Source organism: Sciurus vulgaris, assembly GCF_902686455.1.
Source record: "Sciurus vulgaris genome assembly, chromosome: 10".
Classification (NCBI taxonomy): domain Eukaryota; kingdom Metazoa; phylum Chordata; class Mammalia; order Rodentia; family Sciuridae; genus Sciurus; species Sciurus vulgaris.
In genome coordinates, this window is record NC_136470.1 from 114,338,177 (window position 1) to 114,355,809 (window position 17,633).

General features: G+C 38.4%; 1 protein-coding gene across 2 annotated transcripts in view; it reads right to left on the reverse strand.

The window, feature by feature from the left end:
• The window catches only part of PRKAR2A (protein kinase cAMP-dependent type II regulatory subunit alpha), an 89,606-nt gene that overhangs the window by 26,256 nt on the left and 45,717 nt on the right, over window positions 1-17,633 (reverse strand). Inside the window, exons 4-8 of one of the 2 annotated variants that reach the window (XM_079155593.1) lie at window positions 16,495-16,578; window positions 10,775-10,881; window positions 8,567-8,720; window positions 4,319-4,420; window positions 4,114-4,188 (exon numbers count right to left, since the gene is read on the reverse strand). In XM_079155593.1, the coding sequence (XP_079011719.1) occupies window positions 4,114-4,188; window positions 4,319-4,420; window positions 8,567-8,720; window positions 10,775-10,881; window positions 16,495-16,578 (522 nt within the window). The remainder of the gene's footprint in view (window positions 1-4,113; window positions 4,189-4,318; window positions 4,421-8,566; window positions 8,721-10,774; window positions 10,882-16,494; window positions 16,579-17,633) is intronic. The other variant, XM_079155594.1, reaches the window with a different exon arrangement.

The window sequence follows — 17,633 nt, forward strand, 5'->3', positions numbered from 1 at the left end:
TAAGGCAACGAACTTTTCTAATAAAAGATCCCCAGCCCCAGCAAGTTTCTGTTCGTTCTTTCAGAGGGGACTGAACATCATTAAGGTGATATAGGACAAACCCAAAGCCAATGTCATAGTGAATTGGGAAAAACTGAAATAATTTCCTTTAAAATCTGGAACAAGACAAGAATGTCTGCTCTCACAACTCCTGTTCAATATGGTACTAGGAATTCTAGCCGGAAGAATTAGGCAAGAGAAGCGAATAAAAGGGATACAAATAGTTAAGGAGAATGTCAAATTATTACAGTTTGCAAATAATATCAACCAATACTTAGGAGATCCAAAAAGCTCCACCAGACAACTAATGGAGCTAATAAAAGTAGTAGGCTTCAAAATCAACACGAAAATCAATAACTTCCTATACACCAATAATGAACCTGCTGAGAAAGAAATCAGGAAAATAACCCATTCACAATAGCCTTAAAAAAGAAAATACCTAGGAATAAATCTAACCAAGGAAATAAATGACTTCTACAATGAAACTATAAAACACTTGAGTAAGGAAATTGACAAAGATATAAGAACATTCAAAGACCTCCATGTTCATGAACAGGCAGAATTAACATTGTTAAAATGGCCATACTACCAAAAAGCAATACACAACCTTAATTCAATTCCCTTCAAAATACCAATAATATTCTTCACAGAACTAGAAAACACTGTCCTTAAAAAAAAAAAAAAAAGCCAAAAAAGCAATGCAGGAGGCATCATTTAACTGTCTCCAAATTGTACTACAGAACTACCCTAACAAAAAATGCATGGTACTAGAATAAAGACAGACACATAGACTAAGAGAACAGAATAGAAGACACAGAGAAAAATCACCCAGATACAGTCCTCTGATCCTTAACAAAAGAACCAAAAACATATGTTGGTAAAAAGACAGCCTTTTTAACAAATGGTGCTGGAAAAAACAGTTACCCACATATAGAAGAGAGCCTGCACAAAATTCAACTCAAAATGGAGGCTGAGGCAGGAGGATTACAAGTTCAAAGCCAGCCTCAGCAACCTAGTGAGACCTGTCTCAAAATAAATTAGAAGGGCTGGAGATGTACCTCAATGGTAAAGCATCCCTGAGTTCAGGTTACTTGTACAACACACAGAGAGAGAGAAAGGGAGAGAAGACTCAATACCAAGAGCTAGTGAGGATATAGAACAACTGGCATTTTCATACATTGCTGTGTGAACATAAAATGATAACAGACATTTTGTTTATTTACTTATTTTGAGACAGGGTATCATTATGTTGCCCAGCCTGGGCTTCAACTCATGATTCTTTTGCCTCAGTTCCCTGAGTAGCTGTAACAAGCCACTGTACCCAGCTTGGTAAAACCATTTAAAAAAACAGTTTGGTTGCTACAGTTAACATACATTTACTATATGACTCAGCAATTCCATTCCTATGTTTTTACCCTTGAGTAAAAAAATATATCCAAAGTCATATATGCAAATATTCACTGCCTGCTTATTCACAACTGCCCTAAACTGGAAAGAACCCAAATGTTCAACTGGTGAATGGAAATGACAAATCATGGTACACTCATATAATGAAATACTACCTAGCAATAAAAAGGAATGATATACTGATACACACAAAATCATGTACAAAACTCAAAAACATTATACTAAGCCAGGTGCATGTCTATAATCCTCGTGACTCAGGAGGCTAAGGCAGGAGGATTCCAAGTTTGAAGCTAGTCTGGTCAACTTAGCAAGACCCTGCTTTAAAATTAAAAATAGAAAGAGCTGGGGATGTAGCTCAGTGGTGCGGTGGTGCTTGCCTAACAATCGCCAAGGCCCTGGAGAAAAGATGCCACACATAAAAAAACTACATATTATATGACTTCATTATAAAAGATTCTAAAAAAGAAATTTCTTTTTCCCATTTTTTCTATAAAAGAAATTTCTACGGTGATAGAAAGCAGATTATTGGTTTCCAGAAATGAGGGTATGGAGAAGGGTAGTAATAACAAATACATGAGAGGAGTTTGTGGTGATGAAAATGCTGTACACTGTGATTGTGGGATGATTATAAAATTTTTCTAATTCTACACTTTAACAAAACAACATAAAATACTTTATTATTCATTAGGTCTGGTGTGGGGCCCAAGTATTTGTTTTTTAAGTTTTTAATATTCCCAGATAATGCTGATATTGCTGGTCTTGAGACTTTACTTTGAGAACCCTTCGTCTGCAGACACAGCCCAAAGGTGCATATAGTAAGTTAGTTATCTCATTCATGTTCATTCTACACTAGTACCTAGCTTCCATCTTCAAAAGCACAGGTACCCTAGAAAGTACTGTGGCTTCTCACATCTCTTGACATACTTTCTGAAAACCCAGTGTGAGGGACACAGGCCTGGGACTTTCAGGATCAAGTGGAGGTCCTTTGAAAATTACTTTTAAAGAACTTCAGGTTCAGAAGCAAATGTGGAATTGGGTATGGTGGCACATGCCTGTAATCCCAGTGACTTCGGAGGCTGAGACAGGAGGATTGCAAGTTCAAGGTCAATCTCAGAAACTTAGAGAGTCCCTAAGCAATTTAGCAAGACCTGGTCTCAAAATAACAAGGGCTGGGGATATAACTCAGTGGGTCAATGGTAAAGCACCCCTGGGTTAAATCCCCAGGACCAAAACAAAACAAACAAAACAAAACACCAACAAAAAACAATACAAAACAAACGCCCCTCCCCAAAACAAACAAACAAACAAAAAAAACAGCAGCAGTAAATGTGACCAGTCAACATCTCCCATTTCTGCTACTAAGACACCTGATACCACTGGCCTTTGCCCATTTCATTCTCTTGTCCTGAAATATTTCTCCCAGACTCTAACTGAAACTGTACTTATTCTTTAAACCTGGCTCAAATGGCACTTCCTACATGAAATCACATGAATTACTTCCATTTCTAGGTTCTCACTCTGCTTCATGTTTCTTCTTTACAATGCTTATCATATCTAGTTTTACAAGTTTATCTTAATAAATGTTTATAGAAGCAAATCAATTTCTAATTAAAATAACAGTAAGAGTACCTAGAAAACAGACATTTAGAGATGACATTTAGAATAGATATCATATTTTTTTAGTTCTTTTATCCCTTCTAGTGGGTGCTTCCTTCTCTCTTTTTATGATAAGTCTGATTAGTCCTTGCAGTTATGGGGAGGCCAGCTCTACCTATAGGACTGAGGCATGGACTTGTGACTCAGGCCCAACCAATCTGAATCAACCCTCTTCCTTGTCAAGGATAGGCATGTCACTCAACCCAGACTAACCTTCCCAGCGTTTTCAGAACCACAGAGATGTAAATCCTATTTATGTTTAATTAAAAATGCAAACACAGTAGGCAAAGATAATTATTACAAAATACTCTTTAATTACAATGGTCCAATCCACTGTGTGGTGAATCTTACAGTATACAAAAATAACACAAGGGGAAAAAAAGGCATAAAGGAAAGACTGAAGACATCTTACAGATCTGGTAATCACTCAAAACCAAGGACTCTGGTTTGTGTTACATTAGTCAAGAGTATACCTTGGATCAAATGTAGAGAAGTCAAAGCAAAATCCTCCAATCTTCTCTAGGTTTTAACAGCAATGAATGAAGCTTACTCAGGGTCATAATAAAAGATATTTAAAAGAACAAACACCCAGAAGCAAAAAAATGTGAATGAAGCTGGATACAGTGATGCATGTCTTTCATCCCACCTACTCCACAGGGTGAGGCAGGAGGACTGTAAATTCAAGATCAGTCCCAGCAACTTAGTGAGATCCTGTCTCAAAAATAAAAAAATGAAAAGGGTTGGGGATATAGCTCAGGTGGTAGAACACCCCTGGGGGCTCAATCCCTAGGTACAGCAAAACAAAAACAAAAACAAAAGTGAATAGAAGCAAGAGATCTACATTTAGATGGACATCAATGGGCTTCAGAGGACTCAGCAGGAGGCATGAACAAGTACCTTGCAACATGAGCTCTTAACAGTGGAGGACATGGAAATCTTATGAGACAAGTGATGCACTAGTCCTTCAGATGACGACTTCCAGGAAAGGAGCTGTGCAAGGCTGCCACTCACCTGAGTGATTATGCGCTCTCCATCCTTATAGATCTTTTCTCCTATCACATCCACAATCTTCATTCGTTCTGACACCTGAAACAATAGACACACACTCACAAATTATAAGGAAAAGACCTTAACTTATATAACACAGAACTGGGTTAGAATAGTATGATTTGAAAAACCTAATAACAATTTTAACAGTTTGTCATTCAGACTTTACCTCCAGAGATTTAAGGAGCGGCACAGACTCAATAAATGATTCAAACATCTTCCTTTTTTTTGCATTGTTTTTCACTATGATTCTTCTAAAAGTCACCCGATCCTACAAAAAAGAATATAAAATTCTAGTATATGCTTGTTTAAAACCACAGGTTAGGGGCTGGGGAGATAGCTCAGTTGGTAGAGTGCTTGCCTTGCAAGCACAAGGCCCTGGGTTCGTTCCCCAGCACTGCAAAAAAACAACAACAACAACAACAACAACAAAAAAAAAAACCACCACAGGTTATTACCTATGATTTAGTTAACTAGGTCACAGATAATATTAGAGGACTACAGAAGTTATTATGTCAACCGAGTGTTTAATGACACTTCAATCTCAGAGTTATCACTAAAGAAAAAGACTTGGAGCCTGAGCCAGAGTCCCACAGGCTACAACTTGCTGCTTATTGTCTAGTGCACAATGGATGCCACCTATGGGTTCATTCATAGAACACAAAACAAAAAATTTCCATCAAACATTTGTGAGTTCACAGTTGTAATTCAATGTCAAAAGACATCCTTCCAAAAAAGGATAAAACAGTGAGATAGTTCCTGCCCTCATGGAGTTTACAATCTTAATGAGGAGACAATACAAAATATGAAGGAATTTTAAAAGTCTACAGTTTAAGACAGCATATGAAAATGTGCTAGGTGAAACTACAGAAGACAAGTGCCACAAGAATTTCCAGGTTAAATAAGTTTCAGTAGGCAGGAATGATATAAAAAAATTTTTATAACAAAAATATAATATTTTTGGAACCTGAAGGAGGGGTAGGACTTAAATTAATGAAAAGGGGGGCTGGGGCTAGGGCTCTGTGGTAGAGCACTTGCCTTGAATGTGCGAGGCACTGGGTTCAATTCTCAGTATCACATAAAAATAAAGACATTAATTATGTCCATCTACAACTAAAAAATATTTTTAAACAATAAATTAATGAAAAGGGAGAAAATAAATGAGTTTGTTGATTGTCTTTTCTCATTGAAGCTGAGAATTTCCTTGTTCTTGGTATGACAAGTGATTTTCAAGTATTCCTTAGATATTTTGGATATGATATTACATAATTTCTTTTGTAGACACTCACTCTGTTTAGGTATACCATGCATGTACAGGTGGGGACATATTAAGCTTCCCAGTGGGACCTGTTGACACCACCCTGACAGAGAAAGCACAGTACCAACTAGTAATATGTACCCCTTTATTTTGCCTTTTGTTGCTGGGTAAAAGTCCAACTTCCTCCTTGGCCCAGCAGTATCGTAGGGAAATATAATCAGTTTTCCCTTTGATATCTGAAGGAGTAGGGCCGCTATTATCAAAATGTTCACCATCTTTAGTAATAAGAGAAATGCAAATCAAAACTACACTGAGATTCCATCTTACCCCAACTAGAATGGGGATTATCAAGAATACAAGCAACAACAGGTGTTGGAGAGGATGTGGGGAAAAAGGTACACTCATACACTGCTGGTGGGGATGCAAATTAGTGCAGCCACTCTGAAAAGCAGTGTGGAGATTCCTTAGAAAACTGGAATGGACCCACCATTTGACCCTGCTATCCCACTCCTTGGTCTATACCCAAAGGACTTAAAATCAGCACACTACAGAGATACAGCCACATCAATGTTCATAGCTGCTCAATTCACAATAGCCAGACTGTGGAACCAACCTAGATGTCCTTCAATTGATGAATGGATAAAGAAACTATGGTGTATATATATACACAATGGAATATTACTCAGCTATAAAGAATGATAAAATTATGGTATTTGAGGCAAATGGATGAAATTGGAGAATATCATGCTAAGTGAAATAAGCCAATCTCAAAAATCCAAAAGACAAATGATCTCACTGATAAGCAGATGATGACACATAATGGGGGGTGTGAGGGGGGCAAGAATGGAGGAAGGAGGGACTGTATAGAGGGAAAAGAAGGGTGGGAGGGGTGGGGGGAAGGAAAAAATAACAGAATGAATCAAACATCATTACCCTATGTAAATGTATGATTACGCAAATGGTATGCTGTTACTCTATGTACAAACAGAAACATGTATCCCATTTGTTTACAATAAAAATAAATAAAAAAAAAAACAAAAACAAAAAACAAAAAACAATTTTCTGTTCTAATGGGCACCCTCTTCCTGATTCTTTGGCTAGAGAGAGCAAGGTTTTCATGGGGTTGTTTCTGTATGCACCTGTTGGCAGATCTGGGTTTTGCAGCTTTTCCAGCAGCCTACCGTGGTTACATGGAAATATATAGGAAACCTAGGAATTCACTTTTATATCCTTCTCTCAAGTCCTGAGATCCTTAGTGAGAGTGCCTTTTTTTTTTTTTTTTTGGTGGTGCTGGGAATCAAACCCACCGCCTTGTGCTTGCAAGGCAAGCACTTTACCAACTTTACCAACTAAGCTATCTCCCCAGCCCCAAGAGTGCCTTCTTTTTCTACCTTTCAGGGCCTTCCTATGGTTGTTTGCTGTATTAAGTCCAGAGTTTGTTTGTTTGTTTGTTTTTTCATTTTAAGAGGGAAGATTAACAAGGAATGGAACTATTCCCTCAGTCTGAGCCAGCAGATGCATTTTAAAACTGAGTTTATTCCCCCCCCCCCCCATTTTATTATTCTTCCATATTTAGTTGAGTTTTTTAAATCATTGGATCTCCCGGTATGTGATAGTCTTTTTTCCTGGTTTTTTTTTTTTTTTTTTTTTAAACTGGGGATTAAACCCAGAGGCACTTTACCACTGAGTTACATCCCCCAGTCCTTTTTATTTGTTTATTTTGAGGCAAAGTCTTGCTCAGTAGCTGAAGGTCTCATTAAGTGCTGAAGCTGGCCTCAAACTTGCAATCCTCCTGCCTCAACCTTCTGAGTCACTGGAACTACAGTCATGTACCACCATGCCCAGCTCAGCAACACTTTTTTTTTAGTTGTAGACAGACACAATATTTTTATTTTATTTATTCATTTTTATGTGGTGTTGAGGATCAAACCCAGTGCCTCACATGTGCCAGGCAAGCACTCTACCACTGAGCCACAACTCCAGCCCTTTTTATATTTTATTTTGAAATAGGTCTCAAAAAGTTGCTTAGAGTTTTACTAAGTTGCTGAGGCTACCATTCAACTTGCAATACTCCTGCCTCAGCCTCCAAGTCGCTGGGATTACAAAAGTGTACCAGCATGACCCTTCAGCAATACTCTTAATTTAACATCAGTATGTCACAGTAAAATGCTCTTTCATGTCTTTAAAATGTGATTTCAGTAAGGAAATAAGTTGATTATTCCATGCTATTCATATAATTCTACTTATAAAGTAAACAGAAAAAAATTACTACAGATGTCAACATTTCCTTAAAAGTTAAGAGTTAGGGCTAGGGAGATAGCTCAGCTGGTAGAGTACTTGCCTTGCAAGCACAAGGCCCTGAGTTCGATCCCCAGTACCGAAAAAAAAAAAAAAAAAAAGGTTAAAGAGTTAGCATTTTGGATATATAACTTGATGTTGAAGAAAATAAGATGGGTCACATATAAGAAAAGACAGGTATCACAGTAGTGTTAAATATAAGACATTCTAGAAAAGCTCTCTTTTCCAGAACATGGTCATCAGTCTTTCTAGTGATCCAAATCTATGGATATTGGCAAGGACCAATGAACAAGTGGATGGCTGAACATAAAGACAAGTTGGTCCTGGGATATCTAGAGATGGAAAATGCTACCGACAAAGCTTCCTATGGCATTTGTTTTTCTAGGCTGCTGCTTTTATTTTTTTTCTTTTAGTACTGGAGATTGAACCCAGGGACACTTAACTACTGAGCAACATCCCCAGCCTTTTCTTGTATTTTATTTTGAGGCAGGGTCTCACTGGATTGCTCAGTGCCTAAGTTGCTGAGGCTGGCTTTGAACTCACGATCCTCCTGCCTCAGTCACCCAAGCCACTGGGATTATAGGCATGCACCATCATGCCCAGCTTGTAGGCTGCTTCTTGTATGGAGCATTATCTTCTCTCTCTACTTAACTGATTAAAAACAAACAAAATATAAACAGAGCTATGGGGTCATAAGACACAGTCATGTCTCTGTGACCTGGAGTAACTGTTTTATTGATAAATCGTTTTAGAAAAACACACTTTCATGAGTCCTTTCATTATGTCTTTCAAATAACAGGCTATAAAAGAGACTCAAAAGAAATACTGTGCCATGCAATGGGAACCATTTCTCTCACGCACCAATCCCCAAAGGGAGCCTTCTGAGGTGGCGACAATGGTAGCAGCTCTCGGGGTGTTGTACATCAGAGCTAGTTCTCCAAAACTGCCACGGTTATCATACTGACCAACAGAGCGTGTTTGATTATCTTTTGTCACTAAAATGTCGTAAGTTCCCCTAGAAAAATGACAAGAAACAATTTAATTAATTACTTCTGATCATGAATTTACATATAATATAAAACATCAATAGGGATTTCCAACATAATTTTGCTGGTTTATACAATTGCAATAGATCTTTCATTTTGACTTTGTATCCTGTAACCTTGCTAAACTCTGGTACCTATTTTAGGTGGCACTCTTAGGATTTTCTACATATAGGATCAGGCTACTTGCATGTTGTTAGGCCTTGGATGTGAGGTATCCCCCAAAAGCTCACATGTGAGATAATGCAAGATGGTTCAGAGAATAAATGATTGGATTGTTAGAGTCTTAACCCCACCAGGAGCAGTGGCTCATGCCTGTAATCCCAGCAGCTCAGGAGGCTGAGGCAGGAAGATCACAAGTTCAAAGTCATCCTCAGCAAGTGAGGAGCTAAGCAACTTAGCGAAACCCTGTCTCTAAATAAAATACAAAAAATAGGGCTGGGTACGTGGTTCAGTAGTTAAATACCCCTGAGTTTAATCCCTGGTAATGCCCCCCAAAAAAAGAGCCTTAACCCAATCAGCAAATTAATCCCCTAATTGAGATTAACTGAAGGCAGGTAGGGTGTGGCTGGAGGAGGTGTGGCTTTGCGGTATATATTTGTATCTAGGCAAGTGGAGAACTCTCTCTCTCTCTGCTTCCTGATGGCCATGGGCACTGCTTCCCTCTGCCACACTCTTCCGCCATTATGTTCTGCCTCACCTTGAGTCTTGAGGAATGGAGTCAGTCACTTATGGACTGGCACCTCTGAAACCGTGAACCCCTAAATAAACCTTTCCTCCTCTACAGTTGTTCTGGTCAAGTCTTTTGGTTGCAGCAACAAAAAAGTTGACTAAAATACATGTTTTACTTCTTTATTTTCAATCTATATGCCTTTTCTTTCTTCCTTTATTTTACTTCTTGCGCTGGTTAGGACCTCTGGTGCAACACTGATTGGAAGCGCTAAGTGCAGACACCCTTTTTACTCTTATTCTTCAGGGACCATAGGATAATAATGCATTCCAAGACAAAATGCTTAAAATAGACTTTCATGATTAGATTACCAGCTGGGGCTATGTAGTAGTATACAAATATTAATTTCTGATTGTTGACTGTTCTGTGCATAAGAAGATGGTATTTTAAGGAAATGCAAACTGAAGTATTCAGAGATAAAGGGGAATTCATTATATCTGTAACTCATTCTCAACAACTTGGTAAAGCAAATGTAGCAGAACATTAACTTGGTTTCGTTTGTTTGTTATTTCCACAATCCCACAGTGCTGGGGACTCGAACCCGGGCCTCCAGCATGGGAGTCAGGCACTCTACGTGATGGGCTATATCACCAGCACAGAACATTAACTTGGGAAACCTGTACTTAGCAGAATTTTCTGAACTATTTGTGCAAGTTTTCTATAACTCTGAAATTACTTCAAAAATTTTCTTTCAAAAGATTAACAGATGATATTGGTGAAAAAGCATCTTACTGCTTTAAACTCTGGTGAAGGTGCTCCTTTCAGAAATCAGAGGAAGTCAGAAAGAACCCCACCCCATCACAAGAGAATACTATAAACTCAAGAGGCTAAGACACAGTAAAGCAGGCAGGTCAAATTCAAATATTTCATTTTTCCTAATATGGCTTACCTCTAGAACAAAGAGAAAATGGGCTAGAGGAATGGAAGTCAAGGCAGTGTATTCATGTGTAAAATCACGCTGGAATTCCAAGATTCAAATGACAATATAGCATCTTGGCTATTCTTCAGGGGAATCAATTTACCTTAACATTGGTTAATGATATGGATATAATAAAGCACATCCTGCATTCTTTGTCAATCTTCCTACTGTAAATGGTGGTTCCCCACATACAGGTTGTGCTAAGGAGTCAGGACAGCAATAGAGAGAAGCAGGCTATGACCCTTCATAAGGTTTTGGGAAGCCTGCTCCCCTGGTGCTAAGCCTCTCTTCACCTACACAGCAGAGAATAAAGCATCTGCCCTGAGTCATGAACCCAAACGAGTATGGCCACACAATTGAAAAGCTCTGTCTCCTACCTTTCTATGACATAAAAGTTGTCTCCATCATCTCCTTGGTCAATAACATGTTCATCAACTTTGACTATCCTTTCAAACATGGCATCGAGTACTTCAGAAAGTTGTTCCTACAGTGTAGATACAAGGAGAAAAAATGGCTTTTACATTTGCTGAAAAAACATAATGGCCACGTCTATCTCAATTTATCTTCTATACAACAGAAATTCCCAAAAGAGACTATTCTCCATAGTTATGTAGAAACCTAAGGACTGCTGGAAATAACTGCTATTCTAGGACTATTCAGCTTTGTAACTCCAGGTACTTCAGTACCTCAGTAGGTGGTTCAATGACCAAGTCTTCTGAGATAGTACTGTTTTGAAGAAGCTTTCTACAACTTATACAAAAATCGGTTATGTACTGCCACCTTCCTACAGGTGTTGACATTAACAGGATCATCAAATCTGAAGAGCTGTGATAGCACTAGAAGTTATTTTGTGGAGTAGCACATCATTAACCTCTCTGAACTTCAGGTTTTTCATTCATAATATAATAAAATTTCTAAATAATAGTTTCTAGCTCATCAATTTTGATGATTAAAGGAGAAAAATCTAGGGAAAGTATTTACCATACAACAGGTACACAATAAATGGGATGATTGCTTCATTTATCCAAAATATGTAATTACTTACCAATATTACCTGCCATGACCAGAAGATAACTATGCCAGTAAGTGTAATGAAAAAAAAAAAATACTATTAAACCATAACAAAAAAGAGCTGGGGCATTAGTTCAGTGGTAGCATGCTTACTTAGCAAGCTTGAGGTCCTGGAGTTGACCCCCAGCACTACAAAAAAAGAGAGAGAGAAAGAGTGAGAGCCAGAGAGAGAGAGAGAGAAAGAAAAAGAGAGAGAGAGAGAGAGAGAGAGAGAGAGAGAGAGAGAGAGAGAGAGAGAGAGAGGAGAGAGAGAAGAGAAAAGAGAGAAAGGAAGGAAGGAAAGAAAGGAGGGAGGGAGACACAGAGAGAGAAACCTAACAAAATAGTGGTCTCAGTTTGGAGCTAGCATTCCTCTGCCAGACAGGGAGACTAGTGATTGTTAGGGGACACTAAATACCAGTTTCAATTCAAAGAGACTATGAGACTATTTATGGGGCAATGTAGATTGAGGACCTAGCAAAGGACTAATTTTTTGGGGATGGGTACTGGGGACTAAACTCAGGGGCACTCGAACACTGAGCCACATCCCAGCCCTATTTTGCATTTTATTTAGAGACAGGGTCTCCCTGAGTTGCTTAGTGCCTTGCCATTGCTGAGGCTGGTATTACAGGTGTTTGCCCCTGCATCCAGCCAGGAATAACTTTATTGCTGAGTAATTTCATGTTATTTAATGTTCTGTCAGAGTGACTGTGCTATCTAAAATAATTACTGCCACAAGGCATCTTTAGTTCCATAGTTTCATGTGCTGAACGCCATACAAGATGAAAAATACTAAAAAGGATGGCTTAATACTCATGTACCACCCACAATCTTGTGGAATGTGGGTCCAGTGTTGCTTGAACTCTCGCATTTAAATACTGGCAAAAAAAGCCAGAAAAAAAGGGCTGGGGTTGTGGCTCAGTGGCTTTGCCTAGCATGTATGAGGTACTGGGTTTGATCTTCAGCACCATATAAAAAATAAATAAAAAAAAATGCAGTGATAAAAAAAAGAAACATTACACAAAGCTATTTAAAAAGCAGAAAAAAATACTGCCATAAATTCAAATTTTCATGTATAATACCAATCAAACCCATTTATACCTGACCTGTGGGCTATCTCTTAGAAGCTGCTTGTAACTTTTCTTCTCCTAACCTAGACTCTTCAAAAAATCAGTGTCATAAGATGTGGGGGTACAGAGGGACAGGAGAGCATTCCAGTTTAGAGGGGCATAGAATGATACCACAAAAAACAACTGCAATATGTGATTCAATGCTGAAAAACAAAACAAGCCAGGCATGGTGGTATACCTGTAATCCCAGCTATGTAGAAGGACTACAAGTTCAAGGCCAGCCTGGAAAACTCAGTGAGACCTCGTCTCAAAATAAAAAGATTTTATTATTTAAAAATTTTTTTATTTGTTCTTTTTAGTTATACATGACGGAAGAATGTATTTTGACATATTCTACATACACTGAGTGTAACTTTCCTTTCTCGTGGTTGTACATGATGTGGAGTTACAAAATAAAAAGTTTTTTAAAAAGGGTTGGGGATAGCTGGGTATGATGGCATATGCCTGTAATCCCAGTGACGTGGAAGGCTGAAGAGGATCAAAAGTTTGAGGCTAGCCTTGGCAACTTAGTAAGGCCCTTAACAGCAACTCAGTGAGACCTGTCTCAAAATAAAAAATAAAAAATAAAAAATAAAGGGTTGGAGATGTTGCTCAGTGGTACAGCACCCCTGATACCATTAAAAAAAAAAAAAAAAAGGGCAGGGGGAGGAAAGAAAATTGTCACAGATTAGAGGAAACTAAGAAGAAATAACCACTAAATGCAATGTGGTATTCTGGATTAGATTTTAAAGTAGAAGAAAGGCATTAGTAAGGCTGAGCATAGTGGCGCACACCTGTAACTTCAGCTATGCAGGAGGCTAGGGAGGATCATAAATTCGAGGCCAGCCTAGGAAACCTAGTAAGACCCTATCTTTTTTTTTTTTTTTTTTGGGGGGGGGGGGCTGGGGATCGAACCCAGGGCCTTGTGCTTGCAAGGTAAGCACTCTATCGACTGAGCTATCTCCCCAGCCCCGACCCTATCTTAAAATAAAAATAAAAGGGGCTGGAATGTGGCTTAGCGGAGCACTTACCTAGCATGGGTGAGGCTCTGGTTTAATCTCCAGAACCACACACACACACAAGAGAGAGCATTAGTGAGAAAACCAATATGAACAAGGTGAAACTGGAATAAGGTTTGTAATTTAACTAACAGTATTGTAATGATGTTAATTTCTGAGTTTTTTTTTTTTTTTTTTTTTTGTGGTACTGGGGATTGAACCCAGGGCCTTGTACTTACAAGGCAAGCACGCTACCAACTGAGCTATATTCCCAGCCCAATTTCTAAGTTTCTTTTGCACATGCTAGGGAAGTGCTCTACTACTAAACCATAACCCCAGCTCCAATTTCTTGGTTTTGATAAATATATTATGACTATGTAAGATGGTAATGTTGAGAGATACTGGATAAGAGATATATGAAAACTCTCTACTATCTTTCTAATTCTTTTTGTATATCTAAAACTTGTTCAAAATAAAAAGTTAAAAAAAAAAAAAAAGGAGGAGGAGGAGGAGCAGGGGAGAATATGGGCACAGTGGCACCTGCCTGTAATCGCAGCGGCTCTGGAGGCTGAGGTAGTAGGATGGAGAGTTCAAAACCTGCCTCAGTAATTTAGAGAGGCCCTAAGCAACTCATCAAAATCATCTCTAAATAAAATATAAAAAAAAAACAGGGTTGGGGATGTGACTCCGTAGTTAAATGTCCCTGGATTCAATCCCGGTACCAAAAAGAAGAAAAAAATGAATTACTGAAATATACAGAACATGAATGAGCCAAAGAAGTAGTATGCAACTTCATACAGAGCTGGGCATGTAGCTTAGTGTTAAGAGCACTTGCTTAGCATATGAGAAGACCTGGGTTTGATCCCCAATACTAAAAAAAAAAAGAAAAGAAAAAGAAACCACATACAAAAGAGTACATACTATACACCCACCCCCTGTAAATTTTATACTGGGGTTGAACTTATCACACAGCAGTGAACTCATAGGCAAAAATACCATCAAGCTACATCCCCTGTCCTTTTTTTTTTTTTTTTTAATTTTTTTGTTAGTTGTAGGTGAACACAATACCTTTATTTTATTTTTATGTGGTGCTGAGGATCGAACCCAGGGACTCACATGGGCTAGGTGAGTGCACTACCATTGAGCCACAAGCCCAGCCCTCCCCTGCCCTTTTTATTTTTCATTTTGAAACAGGGGCTTGCTAAATTTTCCAGGCTAGCCTTGAGCTTGTGGTTCTCTCAGCTTGAGTGGCTGGGATTATAGGCATGCACCACCATGCCCAAACGTACAATTCCATTTATATAAAACTCTAGAACAGGCAATCTGGTCTATTATGCAATAAATGAAAATAGTAGTTGCCTCTGGAGGAGGGAGATAAGAATTGATCATTAAGAGGCATGGAATGGTGGTAATGTTTTGTATCTTAATACCTGCGTATGCATTTTTCAAACTTCAGACTAGTGTATTCAATGCTGAAGAAAATGTGGGGGAAAAGGAGCACTTTTACACTGTTGGGGCAATTATAAGTTAGTATAACCACTGTGGAAACTAATGTATGGTTCCTCAAAAGACTAGAAATGAGGGCTGGGGATATAGCTCAGTTGGTTGAGTGCTTGCCTTGTAAGCACAAGGCCCTGGGTTCAAATCCCCAGCCCCCCCAAAAAAAAGACTAGAAATGAACTATCACATGTCCCAGTTTTATCACTTCTCATATTTATCCCAAATAATTAAAGTCATCATACTACAGCAATACATGCATACCTGTTGTGTTTAGAGAAGCACAATTCACAGTAGCTGAATAATGGAACCAGCCTAGATGCCCATCAGTGGATGCATTCATCCATTGAAATATGGTATATATACATAATGGAGTTTCATTTAAGCATAACAAGAATGAAAGAAAATGGAGTTTCATTCAAACATGAAGAAGAATATGGCTTTAGCATGTGGCCTTTAGAGTAGGGAAATAGAAACTGAAGATTCCCTTTTGCTATAGGCAAAAGATTTATGTTCCTCCAAATTCATGTTAAAACCTAATTCCCAACATAATAGTATTAAGGAGGCAGAGTCTTTGGAAAGTGATTAGATCATGAGTAGAGCCCTAGTGAATGAGATTAATACTCTTATAAAAAAGACCCGTGCAAGTTTCCTCCTTTTTCCTATCATGTGAGGATACAGAGAGAAGACTGGCCATCCACAAACCATGAAGTAGGTCTTTTATCAGAGATAGAATCTGCTGGTACTTTTATTTTATACATCCCTGTCTCCAGAACTGTGAGAAATCTATTTGTTGTTTATAGGCCTCCGGGTTTATGGTATTTTGTTATAGCAACCTGAATGTGTTGCCTACCCTTAGGAGGTGGCCCTTGTTCTCTAGCTCTACCACTAAGAGGAGGAGAACAAGTGAGGCCACAGATCTGATGTCAAGTCATGTACACATGCATGACTTGCAAGAAGTGCTTCATGCCTAAAGTCTTCACCAAGCAGCAGAAGCCCAATACCTGAGGTATAAAAAAAAAAAAAAAAAAAAAAAAAAAAATCACAATTCTAATGGGTTAACTTGTTACCTAGTGAAGAGAATTATACAACAGCATGTTTGGACAAATCAATCCATTTGCAGCATAAATTCAGGTCCTTCAACCCAAGCCAGGCCAGAGTCATGCAGACCAGAGCATTTTCTGGCAACATAACTAAATCACATGGTCCTCATATTACCAGCATTATCTTGGAGGAAGTGTCAAAGCAGATCAGAAAAATATTAAAAGTCATGTGAAAAATCACATCCACATTATAATGGTCAACATAATAAAAGTTAAGTAAAATGAATCTAAGGTTTCATGCTTCATACAACTATGGCTAAAATGTTATAAACTTCAAAAGACGGATAGGAAAAAAATTAAAAGATCATTATAACAAAAATATTTTTTAAATCATTATTACCTGATCAAGATTTTTGAAAAGAAGAATATCTTTACAAGCTTCCTGAAGTCTGCATCTCTGTTCATCAGTTTTAGGATGAATCACCTGTCAATCCAAATAAAGCCAGGGAAAATGGTTTATTCCATTTAAAACTTGCTTGCTTAAAAACTGGTATATCAGGGGGTGGGAGAGGGGCAAGAATGGAGGAAGGAGGGATTGTATAGAGGGATAAGAGGGGTGGGAGGGGAAATAACAGAATGAATCAAAAACTATTATCCTAGGTAAATGTATGATTACAAAACAGTATGCCTCTCCTTCATGTACAGAGAAACAAGATGTATCCCACTTGTTTATAATAAAAATGAATGGAAAAAAAATGGTATATCTCTTTCTCCTAAAAATTAAGAAAAAATTGGGGCTAGAGTTGTAGCTCAGTGGTAGAGTGCTTGCCTAGCACATGTGAGGCACTGGGTTCAATTCCCAGGACCACATAAAAATAAAGGTATTGTGTCCATATACAACAACAAAAACAATTTTTTTAAAAGGTAGGAAAAATTGGGTCTGGAGTTGTGGCTTGGTGGCAGAGCACTTGCCTGGCATATGTGAGGCCCTGGGTTTGATACTCAGCACCACATATAAATAAATAAATAAAATAAAAGATCCATTGACAACTAAAAAAATACTTAAAAAGGTAGGAAAAATTAGAAGCATGTTTTCTATAATTTTAATTCTACCAAGCAGAATGTGAAGGGGAAATGTGATATAAGGGGTGAAGATCATGACCCTGGAGCCACCTGCTGGCTGTGTGACTGGCAGCAAGACAACTGTCCCTTAAGAGCCTCAAGGTCCTCATAGTGAGCAGCAACTCAGGTACCTCTGGTCACACAGCAGTGAACTCATAGGCAAAAATACATATCCTTACATTTAATGAGTACAGAAATATGTTAGAGAGTATTAAGGGAAGGGAGACAAGAAGTGTGAAGGGGGTGAGGATGGGGGAAGCCACAGGTTAGGCCTCATTCAAGTAATAATGTGGACATATCTCAAGGAAATGAGTATAACCTAAGGGAGTGAATCACGCTCTGTGGGAAGAGCAAGTAAAAATGTTTCATGATGGGAGAGTGAATATCAAGTTTGAAAAATAACCAGGAAATAGATGT